The sequence below is a fragment of the Fundulus heteroclitus genome, chromosome 9 (assembly GCF_011125445.2).
Source record: "Fundulus heteroclitus isolate FHET01 chromosome 9, MU-UCD_Fhet_4.1, whole genome shotgun sequence".
NCBI classification, from domain to species: Eukaryota; Metazoa; Chordata; class Actinopteri; order Cyprinodontiformes; family Fundulidae; genus Fundulus; species Fundulus heteroclitus.
In genome coordinates this window covers 34,824,175-34,846,129 of record NC_046369.1, presented here as the reverse complement: position 1 = coordinate 34,846,129, position 21,955 = coordinate 34,824,175, and the positions used below count along the sequence as shown (strand labels likewise).

Below are 21,955 nucleotides of genomic sequence, written 5' to 3'. Positions count from 1 at the left end.
GTCGTACCCTCTCAGTCCAGAAGGGCTGTTTAGTCCCCCCCAGTGTAATCTGGGTCTGCTGCCAGTGAATAAATAAATATAAGACTGGGACTGAAAGTGTGAGCAGCAGATAAAAACATTAATACACATTTACATATATTTGTTTAGTTCCCCAACCAATTACCATGGGTTAGGTTTCATATTCTGGCTATTTAACTGAATCATTTTGTTTGTTTTATGAATGAAAACTAGCAGGTTAGCATGCAGGCCTGAAGGAAAACACACATGGTGATGGTTTTTTGTTGAACGTTTGTCAATGGCAGCTCCTACAGAGCTAAAAAACAACAACAACACAACAGCGTAGAGATGGATCACTGGGATTTATCCAGACACTTCCTCAGTCATCATGGTTGTTTGAGTTGAAATCTTAACGTTTGGTATTAAGGAGCTGCAGGAAAATGTAATTAAGGCGTTTGTAAGAAGAAATATTTAAATTTATGACGTGGATAGACTCACACTTCTTTGACTAAATTCTGCCTCTTTTATTGATGCCCATTTTGCTCTGAATCATGAACTACCAGTGAAGCCATTAATAAACTCCTTCAATCATAAAAAAAAAAAAAAAATCTTTTTGCATCAACAGAGCTACTGCAGCCAGCAACTTCGTTGTTCTCTCTCTGTTCTTTCTCTTTATAGCAGCTCCATTTAGCCTGGTGTTCTGTTCAGCTGTTCTCCTTCTACTGATGATATACTTTGTCCTGTCTATAAATGTTTAATCCTGTTTCTCTCTTAGAAATAGTGGATGACTGAGCTGTTACCACAACTAACTGTATGTGCTCTCTTTTATCATCTGGACTTGAAAGCTGCCTCAGAGCGTGTCTGTTTAGCTGTGTTTCTTTTCTAGATGAATCCATTAAAGGAGCCAGTACTGGCGATGTCCTTTCACATTTTCTCTCTAACAAAAAGTACTCCTCTGTCTGTGCTTCTCTATTTTTTGTGTGTATGCTCTGTCTTTTCAAACCTTCAGGTGGTTATGACAGAACTATGTCCTGCTGGACTGTTCTCCTTGTTAAAGGGGAGTTTTCCTTCCCACTGTCGCTACATGCTCGGTAGGTGGGATTGCTGCAGAGTCAGTGGCACAGAAACTTTCCACATGCTTATCCTAAAGGAGGGAATGTTACAAGTCAATGACTGGATGCAATCTGTTGGGCTTTCTTAGAATATGCTTCAGCCGCTTTGAATAATAAACCGGACATGTCCTGCCTTTTTTGATAACTAGAATAAATTGGAGCGAATGTACTTGGCTTTAAATTCGTCTGTATGATTAAATTGAAAAGATTTTCTTTTAATAAAGTGCCTTGAGACGGTATTGTGAATTGGTGCTGTGTAACTAAACTGAATTGAATTATTTGATATCGCATGTCTGCAGGAGTGCCAGCCTAAGCCAAGTGAACTCTTTGCTACGGGAACAACTGGACCAGGTAGACGCTGTCAACAAGGGGCTGATAGAGAGCTTATGGAAGGCCCGCAAAGATGTTCATTATTTTAAAACTCGTCTGCACAAAGAGCAAGAGGTGGGGAGGAGGGGGAGGTCCTAAATGAAAGGCTTGAATTTAAAAGGCAGAGGGAAAGTTCAAGTTCACCCCTTAGTACAGAAGAATTGTGCAATTAAACCCCTGTCGAGTTCACATGGGGCTGGAATTCCATTCATAGCCAGTTTCTTGAATTCACTCTCTTACCCTGTTCAGTTTTTGAGTTGTTGTTTCCTGTGAAAACATTCCAGCTGCAGAGGGGGAGGACAATTTGTGCAAACAATTCATTTTCCCTGCTGTAAATGGCCTACATCTGTTGAACCAAGGAAATCCATTTAGCTGTAAATGTGCCAGGGCAAGTTTAGGGCCGCCAGCATTGCATGTGTTTAAGGATGACAATGGAATTAAAAGTTACAGTTAGCAAGCCACCACAACTACTACAGCCTTTTCCTCACAAGACTCTTGTCCTGCGGCTGCAGATGCATGCCTCCCGGTCGAGTCATGAACAGGCTCGTGTCAGGACACTGTGGCGCCAGGCCGCCTCCCTGCGGAGCACTTTCACCCAGCTAAAGACTTTCACTGACAGGTGAGTGGGGCACTGGGCCAGAAATTCTGTAACAATATTGGGTAGAAGAAGAGCCCCCACCTCTGCTGCGCCTCACTCTCACGGCTGCAACAGCATCTCTGATAGAAGGATCAAAGTGGAGCAGGTCATCAGGGTTAGCAGCCCTCCGCTTATTCGTCCCTCAGTGGGGACAGATGGCCAAAAGTGTCTTTATTCACTGTAAAAATCATCTATCAGGAGATAATTTGAACTCTTAAACTCCTGAAAGTCCCCTTGACGTTTAACTGCTATAACAACTGTACTGAAAAGGATTTAGCTTTAATAGTTCATTTAATGGTAGCTGCGTTTTTGTCAGATGATTTACTGTAACCGACGACAGTGCAAAGTTAACCCTGATAAAGAATTTAAAGAGAAAAGAGATGCATTATTTTCAAATATTAATACGTAACATTTTGTCTCAGAAATTATTTGTACGTTTGTGCTTTTTATTTTCAATGTTTCATGTTTTTCATATATTGATTTTAATGCATATTACTCTTTTCAACAGAACTCTGTCAGATATGCGAGGTGAGTGTGTTGCTGTTTGTCAACTGCTTCATGTTGCGTGTAAGAACTTAGACCCAGGAGTACCAGAGAGGCGCCCTAGTTGTGGGTCGGAAATGTCTGCACTTGAGATGCAGCTGAGGAACAAGCTGAGGGAGACCATGCAACTTCAGGTTTGCTGGGATGCAGAGAAAGTTGGACTAAACTCCAGGTAAAGCCGTAGCAAAATCTTTTTAGAATCCTTATTTCATCAAAGCACTGACACAAGTTCAGTTGCATTGTGCTTTACTTTTGAAAACGTCACAGGAATAATAGAATGTTTCCTAAAAGGCAAAAAAAGAACAGACTTATACAAATATAGTCCAGTTCCAGTGTCATTATTTACCATTCTTCCCAAAGAAGCATGGGTCGCTCTTTATCGGTGTGTACCAAAATAATATTGCAAAGATGTAATGAAGTTACACAGAAATTTGCTATAATGTCAGACAGGAATGTAGAGAGAATATGAGAAAAACTCAGATACACAAGGCCAGAGCTGGAAAGAGTTGTTAAAAGTATGAAATCTTCAGGTTTCAGGCAATGCTGTGTGAGAATGTGTGAGAATCCTGCCACTGGGATGGACGTAAACAAACTGGATCAGGAGTGACTTGGAAAACTGTTGGCTCTCAACAGCCAGCCACTACATCCAGAAATATATATTGAAATTATTGCTGGAGAAGGAACTCTACAAAGTAACAACAGAGACATTAGACACATGTTCTGTCTGCTTTTGTGAGAAATATTGGGTTCCATTGTGTTCACCAAAGACAAGAAACATCCTCTAGGCTGTGATCAGGGGTACATAATCTGGGGAGGTGTTGCATGTCTGCGGAATTTCAGACAGACAATATTTAACACAAAGACGTCGATGCTATTGAGTTTGGTGTTTATTTTCAGTTCATTCTGAAACCTTGGGGTTGGGAACACTTAGAGCCCGCCAGCAGGCCTGACCCAGTCAGTCACCTACACGTTATTCATACCCCTTTTATGATGGTCAGGACTTGGCCAATCAGCACAAGCAGCTGATGCTGATCCATGCTTCTCAAAATCTTTATGGAGAAGGTTTTCACCAACAATATTTACTCTAAAACAGTACTCATTCATTAAACTTCGCTAAATTGATAAAGTGAGCATTTTTTGACTCTGTCAATTCTGGAGGCTCTATAACCCAGCATTAAAACTCATTTTAAAGGAATTAGACAAACAGTCTCATCCAGATACAGGTGAACAAGTAAACAGCTCACGCCACCCAGGGGAGGGACGGACAAGTCATTTATTTACATCTGAATGTACGTCCATGAGCTTAAAAACAGCAGCTCCCAAACTCCAGGTAGCTTAAGTGCCAGCTTTCAGAATGGCTCCTGAATAGGTGTGGAAACATATTTTCACAAGTACACTGAGGTTGAAGTAACTCTAAAAGAAAATGTGATGTGAAACATTGGCAGATATGTCTGGATCCTTATTGGAATGTGTTATCAGCTTAAATTTTTAGAGTTGTTTGGATTTTAGAAAACTGTGTTACAGATGAAGTTTCACTGAAATCTGAAAAAGAAATACTCCTGCACACTTTAAACAGCAGACAGTAAAAAATATCAGTGTCTTTCTGTGTTGGATCTAAGTTGTTTTTGATATCATCATTATCATCATCATCATCATCATCATCATCATCATCATCATCATCATCATCATCATCATCATCATCATTATCAGCAGACTATTTCAGTGTTCATGGAGCACTACTTGCCAATCTTTGAATCTTTACAGTGTTTCAGGAAGTGTGTTTATGTGTGTTTTATATTTGTGTGTGTGTGTCTCATTGTAAAATTATCAACTAGAATCTTGGAGCTGACTGACACCTTGAACCACTTCCAGAACCAGAACAGTGAGAAGGATGTAAGCCTCCACACCATGCAAGTCAGTCTGGAGAGGATGGTAGGACTCTGTAAGGCGGCAGATAGGCGGCTGGTAGAAAAGGCCTAAATTGTCTGTAGTCTGGACCACAGGCTTGATAAACTCCACAACTTCCTTGTCTAGAGGGCTGCAATCTGGGGAACGTCAGACTCGCTCCGTGCGTGTTATTTTTCTAACCTAAATGCTTTCCTGCTCAGGAGACGAAGAGAGCCGAGGATAAAGCAGAGATGGCAATGCTGCACACAGAGGTCCAAGCCTTCCAAACCATTTTAGACCAAATTCATCAGGTCAATACTAAATAATATATACTCACTTAGATTCTGCAGTTAATAAGAATATTTTGTTTTTCATGTTTTGTATTATTCTAAACCTTTTTGCTTAACTTTCAGTTGGTTGGCAGCGAGGGGGGAAACCCTGACTCTGAAAATATGCTACCTTCACCTCACCATGGCAAGTTCCCACCAAAGAACAGTACCCTCATGGCTGTGCAGGACGTGCTCTCCAAACATGTTAAAGAATCACAGGTATTACAAACTCAGAATTGAGCAGCAAAACGTAGTTTCAATCTCTCTTGCTAATGAGTCATTCGCATACCGAAAGCAGGAGATGCACAGCGGTTTGAAGGCTGCTCTGGAGCAAGTGAACGCATTTAAAGATCAACTTGAAGAGCAGCGTGTCGAGAGGACCAAGCTGGAGCAGATGATCCAGGAAACACAGAGAGAAAATCAGGAGGCTAAAAAGGCCCTGGAGGAAAGCCTCAAAGAAAACAGCAGAAGTCGCTGCACACTGGAGCTCATCTCTAAGTAAACCTTTATAAAGCAGTTTTACTTTTTTTTGGCTATATAATGAGTATTAGTAAAAATCCCAACTGGGAATGTACTTATGTTGTACATGTACAGCTTTGTAAAAGGCGTTTATCTTAATCTTATCCTCTGTGACCCTGGATTACTTCATTCCTCGGTTGTCCTTTGCCTCCTTCCTCCTGCGTGTCTCCTAGTGAGAAAGGAAGCCTGGAGAAGCTGCTTTGGGGGCTGCAGCAGGAGGTGGACTCCCAGCGAGCTGAGCTGGATGTACTGAGGAGTTCGTCATCGGACCTCCAGAGACAACGAGACCTCCTGAGGCAGCAGAGGGAGGACCTGGAAGTGCAGCTGTCACGCCAGCGCACGGAAGCCTGCAGAGGGTACGTTGGAGTTCAAACGATGACCATTGCATAACAAACATGCTGTCAAGCGCAATTGATTTCAAAGACCATGTTTTTAAAAGCTAGATCAGTAGCACATGTCACATGGTTGAAAATTGGATGAATTTCTACGTTATTTTTTTTTTTCTAACAATACTTCTCTTAAAGGGTCTCTTCTTTTTGTGATTCTCTTAAAAAAAGGTTCGATTATCTGAAGATTTTTAATCGAGAAAGAGGAAATTAAAAGTGCAGCAAATAGGTGGAAATGTTTAAGGGTTTGGGTATTTTGTGGGTAAAGCTGGAAACAAAGGAAGGAGGAAAATGCTTGTCAATTATTACACAGAGCTTGAGTTGAAAAGGACATACAGCAATTAGGGGTCATTAAAGGTAGTGATGGAAATGTATTAAGAAGTGAGGAAAGTGTTGAGAAGATGGGAGGAGTACTTTCTGAAGCTGATGAATGAAGGAAATAGAGAGAAAATAGAGTACAGATTGAAGAAGTTTAGTGAAACCGAAAGCACAGAGGATTAGCAAAGAGAAAACGAGCCCCTCTATGACAAAGATGAAATGTGGAGAGACGTGTGGATAATATAGCTGGGAAGGAATGAAGATGTCTAAGAGAGGCCAGTGGAGCTTCTATGATGATGGTAGAGGGCAGAGATGTGGTAACTACAGAGCAGGGTCACCAACCTTTTAGAAACTGAGAGCTACTTCATGGGTGTTGTCATACAAAGGGCTACCAGTACTGACCTTTGAACTACAAGAGTCAAAGTTCATCTTAACTTTATGCAAAATGAATAGATTTCTCATGCTTTGTAACAGAACAAAATAAAGTTTTAGATGCAGCTCACTGGCGGGCTGTGCTGTTTTTAAAACAGGCTCGTGGACACCCCATGCGGTCCTCGGGGGCTACATGGTGCCCGCAGGCACCATGTTGGTGACCCCTGCTACAGAGGAATAAAGCCGGTGGGTAGGGAAATACCATGAGGATGGAAAAAAGAGGTGCCGAAGCCAGGTTAAAAAGAGAAGTGATGATAAGGTTAAAGATGGTGAAAGTCATGAGGATTCACACTGTGTGTTTGAGGATTCCAATAAAACATAAACATGGAAGAAGAACATGCAAGTAGGGAGGAGTAGATGGAGACGAATGGTTAGTAAAAGACAAGCACCTAGATTAGGGAGGGAGAAATTTTACAAAATGGGAGGCAGCTATTATGTATGGGTTAAAGATTATGGCAGATGGTGGCCATGGAGCAAAATGCATGTGAGACAATCAAAGACTGGCTCAAGTTGAGTGGAGTAGAGAAACGGTAAGATGAGATGGACATGTGTGTAGGATGGATAGGAGGTTTACTAGATAGAGAAGCGTAAGTGTGGAGCTGCACAGAAGAAAAGAAGAGGACCACAGAGAAGTTTTCACAAGGAATATAGAGTGGAGTTTGGTGGGACAGAGGTGAAGGTTTGATAATAGATGAGATGGGGAGGGATGGTCCTAAATCCAGCAACTGCAAAGAGAAGAAGATGGTGTGAAACAAGAGTCTGACAACAAAATTTTGTGAGAATTACATGTGGTATATTTTATATTTTAGGGAAAAGGCTTTTCAGGAACTTGAAAGAAAGTACTCTGATCTACGGAGGGAATTTATTACGGTCAAGGAATCTCTGGATAAAGTCACTCTGCAGAAGGAAATGCTGGAGGATGACAAAGCCAGCCTTTCTTTGGCTCTAAACAAGGTACGCCGTTTGACCGGTGTGAAAGCAATCCGTTGTATTTCTGCATCTTTGTAATTGACCATTACAATAATTAACTCCACAGGTAGAGCGTCATAGTGCTGCACAGGAGAGTCTTCTGATCAAACTGCAGAGTCAGCATGCTACCTTAAAGGATTCTCTCGTTAAAATGGCCGCCCTCAGTGAAGGTCTGGCCAAAGACAAGGTGGAGCTTAATCGCGTCGTACTTCAGGTCGGTCTCTATGGATTTTCACGAATATGGACGAGTCGCAAAATGAACAAAAAAAATAAAATTCCGGTTTCTCTTTCAGACAGAAGGGGAGAAAACAGAGATTAGCGAGCGTAGATGTGAAGCCGAAGGGAAGCGGGCGGCAGCCAGAGAGGATGCAGCACGGGCACAAAGGGAGATGATGAACCTGCTGGCAGAGAAGCAAGCCTTCGAAAGCTCCCACCTTCAAATGCAAGATCTCTGCCAGAAGCTGGAAGCAGAGCTGAGCCTCCTGTGCAGGGAGAGAGCCGAGGCCCTGGAGAGGCAATCAGAGGTCAGGGTTTGTTGGTCATTCATGCTCCTGGCTCCCATCACCTGGGAGAACTGTGCTTACGTTAATAATAGCTTTCATCACAATCGTGGAGCTCGTTGTTGTTACATAAAAATGCATAGGAGGCCATAAATACCACTGCCATGCTTTTATTCTTCAGGTTCTGTAGAGTTTTTGAGGAGCTCATCTGGTGAGTTTTATGAGTAACTTGGGACGTTACAAGCACAGGATCTTCAGGAACAAATGTGAACTGGAAAAGATAAATAGATAGACATTCAATACCCAGCAGAGGTGTACTGAAAGCAGCAATAATTTAACACCGAGTATTCCCATTCTTCCTAAACAGATCGCCCTGCTTCGTCGCGCAAAGAATGAAAAGAATGCCTTTCTGATTTATTATCTGTTCTAAACGCAATACCTATTTCTGTTGAGAGTTTAACAAAACCAAACAATTTGACAAATTCCATCCAAACATTTTTGGGAAACCTATCTGCAAGAAATAAATCAACCTTAAATAAAACAAGCCTTGTGTGGCCTCTAGAGCGCCATGCTTATGTTTCATCCTCTCACCGGGTGCTACTCACCTCCATAACATGTCATTTATCCTTTTCATATTTACCTAAGGAGATACTAAAAAAACACAATGATATCTGGTTAATGAGAGTTCATTTTAGTTAAAAAGAAATGTTAATGATTATCACATTTTCAACATAACTTAAATAGTTGGGGTGGGGGGGGGGTACTTGGAAAAAAATGAATAAAGACAGATAAAAGTAATGTTTATATTATTTAATGTTAGAAGCATGTTTTGTCATTTTATTTAAATAATGAAGAAAATTTGAATACACTTTAAAATCAAGAATCTTTACAAAATGTCAGTGTAACATAGATCTTTTACAGTTCACAGTGACTCTCTCTCTCTCTCTCTCTCTCTCTCTCTCTATATATATATATATATATATATATATATATATATATATATATATAAATAAATAAATAAATAAATAAATATAAGGAAATCAGTTGACCAAGTTTACAACTTGAGAAGCTTAAAGCAAACAAAAATAGTCTTTAGGGTCTGATACGAATCATATCCGAGTAAAAAAAGTCCGATATCAGTCCCTTCGCAAACGATTTCAATTACTGTGTTGTTGCATGAATTAATCCCTCAGTGCTTCCTTAATGACGCAGTCATTCCTGCAGTAATCTTAAGCCTTCATTTACAGATCAGACACAGACGTCTGCATTTTTTGCAACATTTCACATTACCACAGACAGGCATGCAAACACAGTGGGGGTGGGTGGAGTGTACTCCCGTCTGGTGGCCTAGGGCCCTGGGTATGTACCATGTCGGCCATGGAGCACAGAGGCTGCACTGGCATTGCTCCTCCGAGTTCCGGGCGCCAGGGTGGGCTGGTCCCTGCTCGGCGTATCGGGGGCTCTGGGGTCCTGCTAGGTGCTGGGTGGTCTTGGTGCTGAAGGTTGGTGCAGGCTCTGGGTCCTGGGCTTGGCCTACACGGCTGGAGTTGCCAGTGTGCTGGGATGTGGGGGGTGGGGGGGGGGGCGCCCTACATCTCACCCTGTGCCTCTTTGGGTTGTGGGCTGCTGCTCCTGTGCTGAAACTGAAAGTGCATCTCTGTACAGGGCACATGGCTTTCCAGGGTTGATGCCTTGTGTCTGTCTGCCTGGGGCTACTGTGATCACCTGGAGCTGGCTCCACCTGTCCTTTACCGCTCTCTCTACCGTTCCAAAGTGTTCATATTTTAGCCGTTTCCTTTGTGACATATTTAGGTTTCAGCTCCAAATGTGACAGATCAAACCTTCCTTTAGTGGTTAAGGTTCTACAACAGTGTCTTAATTTATTTACTTATGGCTACTCACCTCCAGCTACAAACCCAGTGGGCAGGTGCAGTGGTGCTGACGTGCCTGGTAATAGTTTCAATCTAGAGCGTGATGGCAGTACGCACCACAGTGGTGGACCAGCGCTCACATTGTTACTCCAGTCAGTGTTCAATAATAGAACCTCTTAATAAAATGGAATTAATATTCAACACTTGGACAAAAAAACGAAATGTAGCAAAATCATGCCGAACCTTGAGTTTAAACTCCAGGTATGTGGACAACCATTTGGATACCTTTATACCCCGACTCATTAGTAGTCCAGTAGTCTTTATGCTGTTGGAAGGAACCTATATTACACGGGAATTCAATTCTGTTAGTTTATGAAGCCAGATTATCCATTATCAGCTGGTAAAGTAGCTGATCAAAATCTTTCGAGTTATTTATTGCTCTTAATCATTGTTTCTTGACATATTCCGTCACTGTATGTATGCCACTGTCTTTTAAGGGACACTTGGAAAGAGTCAAACTCCTAATAATCCCTTTTGTCTTCTTTCAGCATAAATTTGAGTTCAGCATTAGTCTTGGAAATTGGGCCTTAAAAAGTCCAAAGAGGATATATTCAGAACCATGTGCATCATGTATCGCGGTGCATGTAACGGTATTACTGTGACGTGTCAAAAGAAAGGTGCGCTTGACTTGTTTTCTGTTTGCGTATGTCCATCTTCAGGTCAAAAGGCAGATGCTGACTCTACAAGAGGAGTTCTGTGCTTGCAGGAAGGAGTTAGATGAAAAGACCACCGCTGTAAAGAGAGCTGCCCAAGATGTAGAGGAGCTGGCCAAGGACAAGGCGGCTCTGGAAGTGGAGCTAAACTCTGCGGACCGAAAAGTCTGTGGTCTCACGCAGGAGCTCATTGCACTGAGGTCTGAGTGATAGATAGATAGATAGATAGATAGATAGATAGATAGATAGATAGATAGATAGATAGATAGATAGATAGATAGATAGATAGATAGATAGATAGATAGATAGATAGATAGATAGATAGATAGATAGATAGATAGATAGATAGATAGATAGATAGATAGATAGATAGATAGATAGATAGATAGATAGATAGATAGATAGATAGATAGATTTGTTGACAGGCAAACATTGATATAATAATGTAAGTTTGTACATTGAGCCCTCAGTCCCCAGCGTATGTTCCTGTGTGTGTTGGGTTAAGTAAAACCAAATGGCATTGTATATTTTGAGGCAATCTGACCTAAAGTGAATTTGGATTTCTGAAGCACAGCCTCATGTAACAAGAGTCTACAAGTAAACTAGTTTTATTTGGAAACTGTGTTTGAGGTGGATTATTGGATTTTATGATCTTCTCCACCTTGACTTTCAAAGAACTTTTTTCAGAGCGCGGGCCTTTTTATTGCTGTGTTCCAGAGCGGAGAAGAACTCCCTGGAGACAGCTATATTTGAGAGCCAGGAGCTTTCAGCATCTCTGGAGGCCGAGCTCACCAGGTTGGAGGGTGAAAGATGCAGCTTGAGTCTGGCTAACGAGGCCTTGACGCGTGAGTGGCCCCTTCCCTCGCAGATCTCACTGTGTTCCATGCCAAGCCCCTAGGCCATGAAGCTTTTCCAGCCGTCCACCAGAGATCCATATTTCAGCTCGGAGATTTGCAACAGCTGGGCCGCGGTATCACTGGTGCTGCTTACTCAGCTGACCCTGGTCTCACTGCTGCATACAAACACACATGGATCAGATAAGTAGTGTTAAGCTCCAATGTTCCGGGTAAACCCATGGACGAGCATACCTTAAATATACAACCCCCTCAAAAAATAATACTGCTATATCATCTGGTCATGAGGTATGGCTCAGTGCCTAATGAATAGCTGCCTGGGGTTCATGCATATGCTTCTCTGCGCAGGTGAGGCTGCCCGGATGAGAGCGGAGGCTGAACAACGGTTACAACAAGTTGCAAAACAACAAAGAATGTTCGAGGGAAAACTGGCAGAGGTGGAAAGGAATGCCCTTTTGATGCTGAACAATAAAGAGCAAATTCACAGAGATCAGCTGGAAGCTGAACATAAAAAAACGGTAAATTATCAGTCTGTGTCAGAGCCACTTTAGCATCAGGCTAAATTTATGCACCCAAAGTCAGTATTGGTTAGAACAGCCTACACTGATGTAATTGTGTTCATAAAAAATCTATTCAGGCCTAATCTGCCTTCAGTTTGCAGTTACTCCTCTACATTTTGTCACAACATTTGTTCCCAAAGTGGCTGTAATGACGAGTGTGTGCTGATGTTTAACGTTTGACAGGAGCAGCAGTTTGCCGAGCTCATGCTTCAACAGCAGCAGATTGAAGAACAGCTGCGAACGCAGTGTGAAGAGCTGCGTGCGCACAACCAGGGGGCGCTGCAGCAGGCGCAAGATGAGCTGGCAAAGCTGCAGAAGGAGTTCAGCCAAAGCCTCCTACAGGCTGAAAGCGAAAAGCAACAGGTGTTGTTTTTTTTTTTATTACTATTATTGATAAATACATTTGTTGTTTAAGTATTTTCGGATAAGTTAAAGAATTATCCTACAAATCACATTATTGTATATCCAAACAGAGTCAGTAGAATACCGTCCAGCTTTCTACAGGACAGTAGTCTGTTGCTATTGTCTTACAACACACTTATTGTATCAAATCTCAAAGAATATTTAACGAAACATGTTAATTCCTTTACAGTGCCTTTGAAAAATATATGACTGAGATTTCATGTTATAGACTAGAACAAACAAGACATGTGTGAAGTGCAAGTGCTATATCAATTTGTATTCTGCCCCCCACCCCTGAGAGTCAATACATACCTTATAAAACTCACTTTTGCTTTGGGGTTTGCCTTTACCAGCTTTGAAACTCTAATACTGACGAATTTGGCCAATCTTCTTTGTGAATTAGCTCAAACTCAGTCAGATTGGATGGCGCTCAGTGAGGACTGATAAATATCCATTTTCAAATAAAGCCAAAGATTCATGGTTGGATTTGGATCTGGATTTTGACTTTTCTCACGAATACGCTTTGATCCAACATGTTTCATTATAGCTTTTGGTTGTCTTGCTGGAAGGTGAACCTTTGCCCCAGTCTCAGTATTTTACAACATCTAATAGGGCTCATTTCCTGATTTGCTGATTCATGCTCTATTGCCTGATCTGTCAACTGAGGTGGTTAGCCATGTCTTGGTAGATTTGCTGTTGTACCCCACTCTTTCCATTTTCAATGATGGACTAAACAGTGTGCCAGTAAAGGTCCAACGCTTTGGCGATTGTTCTGTTACCTAACCTGTCATGCAATGTAGTTTGTAGATGGACCCAAACAAAGGGAGACAGGGAAATCAGAGAACTTTAAATAATGGATTTAGCATTAAATTTTAAAAAAGGAAATTATAAATATAGCCAGAGGACAGAAGAACATGGAACCAGGGTGAGCGGAGCAGAAGAAACCGGAACTGGACAATGAAAACCCACAGATCAGAAATTATCAGAATGCAAACACAGATGAAAACCAAAACACCTACGGACCATGATGCTTACCCTACTTACACATCTCCATAACTCCATAATCTCCATAACTGCTTTAAACATCTCTGTAACAACAAGTTGTTGTCCAAATTACTGTTTTTCTCATGGTTCAGTTTAGGAAGGACCCAAATGCAGAGCTGTTAAGTGTTCAGGTTTCTGTCCACCCACCCAACCAACCATCATCTTCTGCTTATCTGAGACAAAGAAAAATGAACAGAATTACAATGGTGGTATGAAGAACAGGCAGGATACCAATGCAACAGGGAACATGAAGTCCATGGAAGAAACCAGCAAAGAGGTCAGAACACCAGTGAGCCTCCCTGGTCAGTAGGTGTGGTTATAACATGGACTTCAGGTTTGTCAGGGCATATAAGGAGCAGCTAAGGAGGGTAAGCAGGGGACTGACTTGTAAACGAAGAATAAAGTGATCAGGAACGCAAATAAAAATCAAAACCCAAATACCTCAGGATCCTAACCACCTTAACAGAACAGTTGTATTTATTCTGAGATAAAGTTACACACAGTTCATCTCTATTAACTAATTAGATGACATGAAAAGGAAATAGTTGCTCTAGATTGTATTTATGGGTGCAAGAGAGAAAAAAAAAGCAAAACCGTATCCTTTTCTCCGTCCTAATTAAGCGTTATTTTGTTGTGGTCTGTCACATAAAATTCCTATAAAATACTTTAAAATCTGTGGCTTTCATGTGGAAAAAGTGAGAAAAGTTTTGGGATCAGAATACTTTTGCAAGTCACTAAGTCCAAGATAATCCTGCCAAACCGACTCTGTTTGCCACTGATTGTAAATTACTCTGACCTCATGGTGTATTGTTTTCAGGCTTTGTTCCAACAGGAAGCTGAGAAAGCTGCCCTTACAGCAAAAGTAATATCCCTACAACAGGATCTGGCCACAGCCAGTATGGAGATGGAGCGTATACAGAGGGAAGCCATCAGCAAACAAGAACAGGACAAGGTGAAAAAAATGTTAGGGCTATATGGTCCCATCTGACTTCTATTGTGCTGTTAATGTTACTCAACTGATTTGTGTTTTTTCATGTTGCAGAATGCAGCGATTGTTAAGTGTGAGCTGAAGGACTTACAATATCAGTTTCAAGAATCACTGGCCTCCCATCAGAGTGCTAGGAAAGGCCTCATGGAGCACATCAGAGAACTGAACCAACAGGGAGAAGAAGCAAAGCAAGAGGTACAGTATTTAAGTCATTTTAAGATTTATTCTGTTATTCAAAATATAAAGATTGGGCATTTTGCTTTAGTAAGGCTGTTACATAAAACAACAATGTCATCTCAATAACTAGTGTCCTCTTAGATGGTGGTGTTAATTGTACAGCAGCCTTATAGACGTAAAGAGGACATTTTAAGCTTGTTTGGCTTGGCTAGTTTGAAAAAAAAACTCTGATCCCTACCCCCACCAGCATGTCCAAGAGTTTGCATTAATTAGTGCTGCTGTAGGGAGAGGCATTTAACTTAGGCAGATGTTGACTTTGGCTGTCACAAAAAAAGAACATCTAGCACTGTGGTGCTGTCAGGCACCGCCAAACTGCACTAGGAGAAGTGGTTAAGGCCCCTCTCTTAAGGCTCCCACTTAGTTTTCATTTACTCTTTCAAATCCAAAAGTGGGAAAATGCCTCCATGTTGAAACTAATATCAACAAAAAAAAAGGTAATTAGAAACCATAATTTGGCTAGGAAACAGACCACTAGGGCACGATCAATAAAGAAGACAGCAGAGTGAGGAAAAACAAGGGGAGGACAGTCCCTGGTACCGTGATATTAAATAAAAGCCTGAGTTAACCCCTTGGGTAAATAAGCCAGTGGGGGAGTGTTTATTTTCTCCCTTACTCCCCCCCCTCCATCCACATAACACAACACTGCTGCCTCATATTCTCTGCTCCCCTCCCTTCCACTCCTAACCCCTAAAATCAGATAAACTAAAACATAATTGGCCTGATCGGCCCTAGTTTGTTTCTTCTCACATTAGAGTTTATGAGAAAGAACCATCTTGTGTGGGCTTTAAACATAACACTATTCCTTCTCCTCACCCTCCCTTTCCCCTCTCTTCACTCCTTCTCCTCCACCAGTTCTTGGTAGGCTGCAGTTTATCATGTTATTTTGTGTGGATGTTTTACACTCTGAGCCGCTAAGTGGAGATAGGGAGAGACAGCGCCTGGCTATGGGCCCAACAGCCTCTTATCTGTACCTAGATATTTAGGTCTCTGCCTCTCCAGCTACCCACGACAAGACGTTGCTATAACAGAATATGGGTCACAGAGTTCCTCACAACTCTGTATGCAGCCCTTAAAATACGACATGTTAAGGTATAACTTTTATAAAAGGATGTTTTTTTTCTTCTCACACTTAAATGTTAAATCCTAAATTAAGATTATTAAACTAACTGTGGCATCATAATTAACCTGTGTGAGTATAAAATGCTGTTTTTAAATGATGGAGTCATTTACTGAGGGAAAACACTTTCCAAACCAGCCTGGCCATACGTGAAAAATAACTTCCCCCTTTGATAAGTTATGAATTCACAGAGATTAGCCAGTTTTTGGGACACACGTTTTACGAGCCATACCCAAGCCCGCCTGTACAGTAAGAAATGCTTAAACGGAGCCTATTTAACATAGGAAATAAGCCAAGAGATCTCAAAAAGCAGTATATCATCCATTGATTTAAAGAAATTCAAGAAGAGACCAAAAACAAAGGCAATATCCAACATCCAGTGTGGAAAGATTTACAAAGGCCAAAACTACTGATGACCAAAGAAAACACAAAGGCTCATCTCACATTTTCCAGAAAATATTCTACATGATCCAAGACTTTTAGGAAAATATTCTGTGGACTAATGAGACAACAATGTAGCTTTTTGGGAGGGTTCCATCCAGATACACCATGTGTAAGTCTAACAAAGTATTTATACCAAAAGTCAAGTGTTGGTAGTGGGAAGGGATGGGGCAGCTTGCTGCTGCTGCTGGACTCGCTGTAATTGATGGAACAATGAATTAAAATCGCGAACACTTTGTCGCGCCATGTTTTAAAGAGGACCCAAACACAGGGCATGGTACAGACAAAAAGGAATTTTAATAATCAAGAGAAAACTTGCAAATATTTCTCACAAAGGAGATCTGCCAGGGAAAACAGAAACAGTAGAGAGGAATGAAGAAACAAGAAAACCGTACAGAGTGGCAGGAAGCATATCTACATGGAAGAAACCAGCAGATGAGAAATGACAACTGGGCAGCTAATATCAAGGGTAAGGAGTGGAGGGAAAACACCATAACACAGGTGAGAATAATCAGGAGAGAAATGAGGAACAGCTGAGATCAATGAAGCAGATGAGCTGAGGAGATGAGCGCAAAGAACAAAAACAGAAGAGAAACACGTGGATGAATCAAACAAGGAATATACAAAAACTAGAAGAACAAACTAAAATGCTGTCAACTACACAACATAAAAGAAACTCAAATAATTCATAATCATGACAGAACCCCACTCAAGGATGGACACCAGACGCCCTTAGAGACCATGAAAACTCAAAAAGAGAATATACCCATCAACCCATTGAAAGGGATCAAACTGGGCAGGCAGAGGTGGTCCTGGAAGGAGGGCATGAAACCCAGGGTTCAGGAGGGTAACAGGGAGGTCGTCCCAAAGAGACCCAGAGTTCAGGAGGGCAACAACAGTGAATGAGATCTAGGCCGGCAGCACAAGATGCCAGGAAACCAGCTGCCAAAGAGTTCTGGAGGCTTGCAGTGGCTGAGGCAAAGTCTTGGATTCTGGCAAGGGTGGAAGTCTAGGGACTGACCAGTGGACTGGGAGAACCCACAGAGCCTTGTCAGGAGGTCCAGATGACTTGCCGGGTGACACGACATGGATGATCGTCTGCAATTAAGGTTCAGAGGCTCTCTGAGAGACTCTGGAGACTGGCCCCTGGGGCTTGAGTCTGGAACCCACAGACTTCTGCAGAACGGTGGCTAGGCCGCCCTGGAGAATGGCCTGAAAGCTGGAAGAGCCATTGACCGAGCTCTCGAGAGCAGCATCATAGCCAGGAGAATCGTCAAGGGAAGCCCCGGGAATGGCATAATTGCCGGGAGAACCCATTGACGTACCCCCGGTGAGTGGAGCTGAGGCGCTGGCTGGACCCTCGCTGACAGGAGTGGAGGCTGACAGCGACTGTGGTGAGCAGAGGAGGCTGAGGCGGGTAAAACAGAGATCTCAACTGGACTCTCGGAAACTAAAGCAGAGGCATCCACTGGATCCTCAGAGACTAGAGTGGAAGGATTACCTTGAACCTCAGAGACATCTAAAGCCCTATTCGCACAGGATCAGCATTATCTGGGGACTCCATGTCATAATTAATTACCCCCCTACATTTGGTTTGTATGGGGCACATTCGCACGGGATAACCGAAGTCTGAGATTTTGTTGATGTTTACAAACTTCTGAATATTATGTTAATGCTAGCATGGCAGTAGTAGTATAGGAGTAGCCAGTAGCAGTGTAATTATCATCTCTGATTTAACTTGGTTACATACATTATCAATCGATTTGAGGAATGACTTGAACCAGTGTGAGTTGATGTCAAACCTACTTTAGAGGCTATGGCCACGGCTCGGTGCTGTGTTACTGCCAGCGTTAGCCAGCTGTATAACAGAAGGCTCCAAAGAAAAACAAAAATCATTCTTACTGCATAGTGCAATGCATTTTGTGATCCACCATTTGCATCTGATATTGCTCCTTCTCAGTCTCTTCTCTTTGATGCTGTATGTTACGGGCTGATAGGGTTTTGCTTGCCCGGGACCCAAAAGGTTTTCTAAACCCTTCAAAGCAGCTTCCATTCTTCGCCAAAAGCAAATAAAATGCATCCTGAAAACAAAATCTGCCACGCGTATCAGTTCCCACTCATTTCTGTCCAAATCGCAGAGATGCCAATTCACATTGGCTTTGTATTATTACAGGACCTTAGAGTTCAGCAAAATATAGTAGATAATTTCTCATTTCGCACGGGATTAACAACACGAGCAAGTTCCACAATTATGACAAATAAAATTTGATCCCAAGGTAAAACTAATCCTGTCAGCATAGGACTTTTGTGGGACAAAAAAGAAATAACAGAATGACAAGTACTTTTTCGCTGCACTGTAGATTATGTGATGTTATCCATAAATCTTAATGTGATGTGCTGAAGGCTGGTTTTTCTTATATGTTTGAAATTAGTAATTACTAAGTACTATAGTAATGCAGATTACTATAGTATCAACGCACTATTGTATCAAAGTAACCACTAGATTAATCCTCCAAAAACATGTTTACTTTTTTATTGTCTATCATTTGGCCATGAAGTTAGAGGGTCTTCGCCATCAGCTGCAGGAGACAGAGGGTGATCTGCTTAAAGGACAAAAAGATCTGACTCAGTCTCATAGAGAGCTTCAAGGCTGTGTGGAAGAGCGAGACAAGTTACGTAAAGAAGCACTTGAACTAAGGCGAATACTGGCCGATGAAAGCAGAGAGAAAGAAGCCATCCAGGTTTCTAACCAGGAGTTCAGAGCTTTCATCAAAAGAGCGGAGACGGACAATAACAGGTGCAGCTGTCCCACAACTTTTAACATTTTCTTAAAAGCCAATTGTTATTACAACTAAATGTTCGTATTCTGCATAGTAACAATTTTAAACTTATTTTGACCAGCCTAAGACGAGCTTTAGAAGAGAAGGAACATAATGAGTCCATCTTGGAACAATCTAGGAGCTCAACACATGAAGAAGCGACCACTCTTAGGAGCACCATGAGGGAGCTGGAGAAGTCTCATCTCCGGGCACGCAGAGAGCTGCAAGAGCTGCGTAGACAGGTGAAGGACTATTTAGATCAGTGATATCCGGCTCATATGTTTTCATTACGGAATTAGATTTAAGTAGTGTGTGGAATCTTTACGTTATCAGATAAAGGTCCTTGAAAGCAGGAACAAGCAACAGAGCCAAGAACTGCTGGAGCTGCAGGGGCAAATAAGTCAGGAGGAACAGAGGGAAGAGGAGGCGCGGCGGGAGGCCTATGCGCTCAATCAGACAATGCTTGAGTGTGAGGCTGCCAAAGAGGCAGCACTCAGTGAGGTAAAGTGTTTTCATCCACTGGTGTTGATGTTTTGGTTTTCATTTGTGTTCATTTCCTGATTGTTTCTGAGTTCTCCGTTATCGTCTTTTCCTTTCCTTTAAGTTTTTATCCTTATCAGTTTGTTCCTCTGTGTTCTTTTTTGTTAAGTTTCTTAATAGTTCACTCCTTTGTCTTTATCGTCTTACGTATTGTTTTGTTCTGTTTGTGAATTTATGTTAACTCTATAATGTTCGCCTGGTTGTCCTTTGTGTTCAGGTAAACTCCCTTTGTGCTATGTGTCAATTAGTCTCCTTCCCTCAGGTCCCTTGCTCAGCACTCTCATCCACAGCTGTTTCAAATCCCCCCAATCAGCTCATCTGCATCCAATCTCATTCTCCGCCCTTCCTTCTGCATATAAAGTTGTTGGTTTTCACCGTTCTTTCCTGGTTCCTCCTGTTCCTCTGCCTGTGCTCCATGTCCTGTTCTCCTTTTACAATTTCTGTTTTCTTTATTAAACCTCCACTATGATCCTCCCAAACTCTTGTGTGCATTGTGTTACTTCTTCAGCTACATAATATATGATATAAAAGGAGATGTTGGAGCAAACTTTCCTTAGCATTATTTGTGGGAGCTCAAAATCTCCCAACAGGGTGCATGTATATACAGGTACAATGTTTCTTAATAAAGAAGCAAATATATGGAACTAATAAGTTAGTTGGTGTTTGTACAGCATGTAAGCTGATTACTATAAATTATTTGTGACTAAATGTTTCAAAAGTGTTTTCTAAACATTTAAACTGAGTACATCTGTAGATTTTTTACACAACTCTATCTAAAATTTACTGCCCATAAATCATGTTTTATGACAAAGAAGGCTTTTTGCTGCATAGTATTCAGCGTCTTGCAAACTTATTCATATTCTACAAAAAAAAAAAAACTGAAAAGTGTGGGTTGCATTTGTATGTGGCACCTGCCATGGACCGCGGAACGCATTTCAAATTGGTCGGGCCCATCAGTCCGGCGCGCATGCGCGAAAAACCCGGATGAAAGTGAACTACCCATTTATTTAACTTTTTTTTCTGACGTTCCAGCACACACGCCCCGTATTTATTTCCACTTACAATCATTATATTACAGCTAACACAATATTTACAGAATAAAAACACTTTAAAAACAAAAGTCAATCTTACCCTTGCTCTAAAACGTGTCTCCGTCTGTCATTATGCTGGATGAAGTCCTATCCTCAAAGCATCCACTGTGGTCAAAAGATCCCTGTGTGTGGGCGCACATCAAGCTATTTAGTCTTTTCTGGGTCATTGTTGATCTCAGATAGGTCTTGATACGACGGAGGGACGAGAAACACCTCTCAGCACTTGCAGTGGACACAGCCTTAAAGCTAGCTAAGCTAACGAAGCAAACGAAGTAGCGGTCATTTTGTTTACATCACATGACACAATCAGCCAATAGGGTAGTTCACGCGTGACGTCAGCGCTACGTCCAGGTCCGGCGTGTAGACACAAACAGGACTGTTCTCGTCTACTACGTGACAAAACGGGTGATTTAGAGCGTACTTTTAGTTAGTTTATTTCTGGAATCTAAGCAATGCCTACGACTTGTTGTGCTCCGGGTTGCACACAGAGGCATTCCAAATCGTTGGATGTACGTTTCTGTCGTTTACCGAAGGAGGAAGGACGAAGAAAGAAATGGATATTTTCAATGAAAAGAGCGCAGGCAGACCCTCCCAATGGACTGGGGGAGCCACCATAGCTCGACAGAATTTGCAGTCTACACTTCATCTCCGGTAAATACAACTTAATTCTGCTCTAGTCATTGTTCTACTTAAATAGCGGCGGAGGGGAGGTGGCGATCGCTACACGGGCCGCTGTCTGGAGCAGTTTCTCTGTTTGCGTCCGCTATTGTGTTCGCCTTTTGCCAACCAGTCGCGCATGCGCGAAAAACCCTGATGAAAACAATAGCAGTGAACTACCCTATACATTTTTAGATGGGATGATTTATCGCTTTCTCATTGGAGAATGATGATGCTGCCATAGACTATTGTGCATTTGAAAAAATAGCTATTGAATAATTTAATTTTATTTATATATATTATTTTACATGTTTGATCATCAAAAGTAGGTAGGGCCGCGGCCCTACCGGCCCTACCGGTTCCGCGGTCCTTGGCACCTGCAGAGTGAGTACTCTGTATAACCACTTTTCACTGCCTTCTACTGCTGTAAATCATCGCTCTTTGCAAAACAACTTCAGCTTTTAAATACAATACAATTCAAAAATACTTTAATCCCATAGGGAAATTAAATAGCATTCCTGCAACAGATTTTGACTTAGATTTTTTTTTTCTGGACTGGCAATGGTGTGGGAGTGGCACCTTCTAGCACACACCCTGGTCATATCTTATGGGTTTTTGTCCAT

General features: G+C 41.9%; 1 protein-coding gene across 2 annotated transcripts in view; it reads left to right on the top strand.

Annotated features, from left to right (window-relative positions):
* The window catches only part of crocc2 (ciliary rootlet coiled-coil, rootletin family member 2), a 48,049-nt gene that overhangs the window by 16,711 nt on the left and 9,383 nt on the right, over positions 1-21,955 (top strand). Inside the window, exons 5-24 of one of the 2 annotated variants that reach the window (XM_021315698.2) lie at positions 1,409-1,553; positions 1,991-2,097; positions 2,624-2,830; positions 4,494-4,590; positions 4,767-4,856; positions 4,959-5,093; positions 5,173-5,372; positions 5,567-5,749; positions 7,339-7,483; positions 7,566-7,712; positions 7,792-8,022; positions 10,589-10,782; positions 11,300-11,427; positions 11,785-11,954; positions 12,180-12,359; positions 14,260-14,394; positions 14,485-14,625; positions 18,784-19,022; positions 19,127-19,286; positions 19,378-19,545. In XM_021315698.2, coding sequence (XP_021171373.2) covers positions 1,409-1,553; positions 1,991-2,097; positions 2,624-2,830; positions 4,494-4,590; positions 4,767-4,856; positions 4,959-5,093; positions 5,173-5,372; positions 5,567-5,749; positions 7,339-7,483; positions 7,566-7,712; positions 7,792-8,022; positions 10,589-10,782; positions 11,300-11,427; positions 11,785-11,954; positions 12,180-12,359; positions 14,260-14,394; positions 14,485-14,625; positions 18,784-19,022; positions 19,127-19,286; positions 19,378-19,545 — 3,202 coding nt within the window. Of the gene's footprint in view, positions 1-677; positions 1,554-1,990; positions 2,098-2,623; positions 2,831-4,493; positions 4,591-4,766; positions 4,857-4,958; positions 5,094-5,172; positions 5,373-5,566; positions 5,750-7,338; positions 7,484-7,565; positions 7,713-7,791; positions 8,023-10,588; positions 10,783-11,299; positions 11,428-11,784; positions 11,955-12,179; positions 12,360-14,259; positions 14,395-14,484; positions 14,626-18,783; positions 19,023-19,126; positions 19,287-19,377; positions 19,546-21,955 lie in introns of those variants that run through there. The other variant, XM_036141559.1, reaches the window with a different exon arrangement.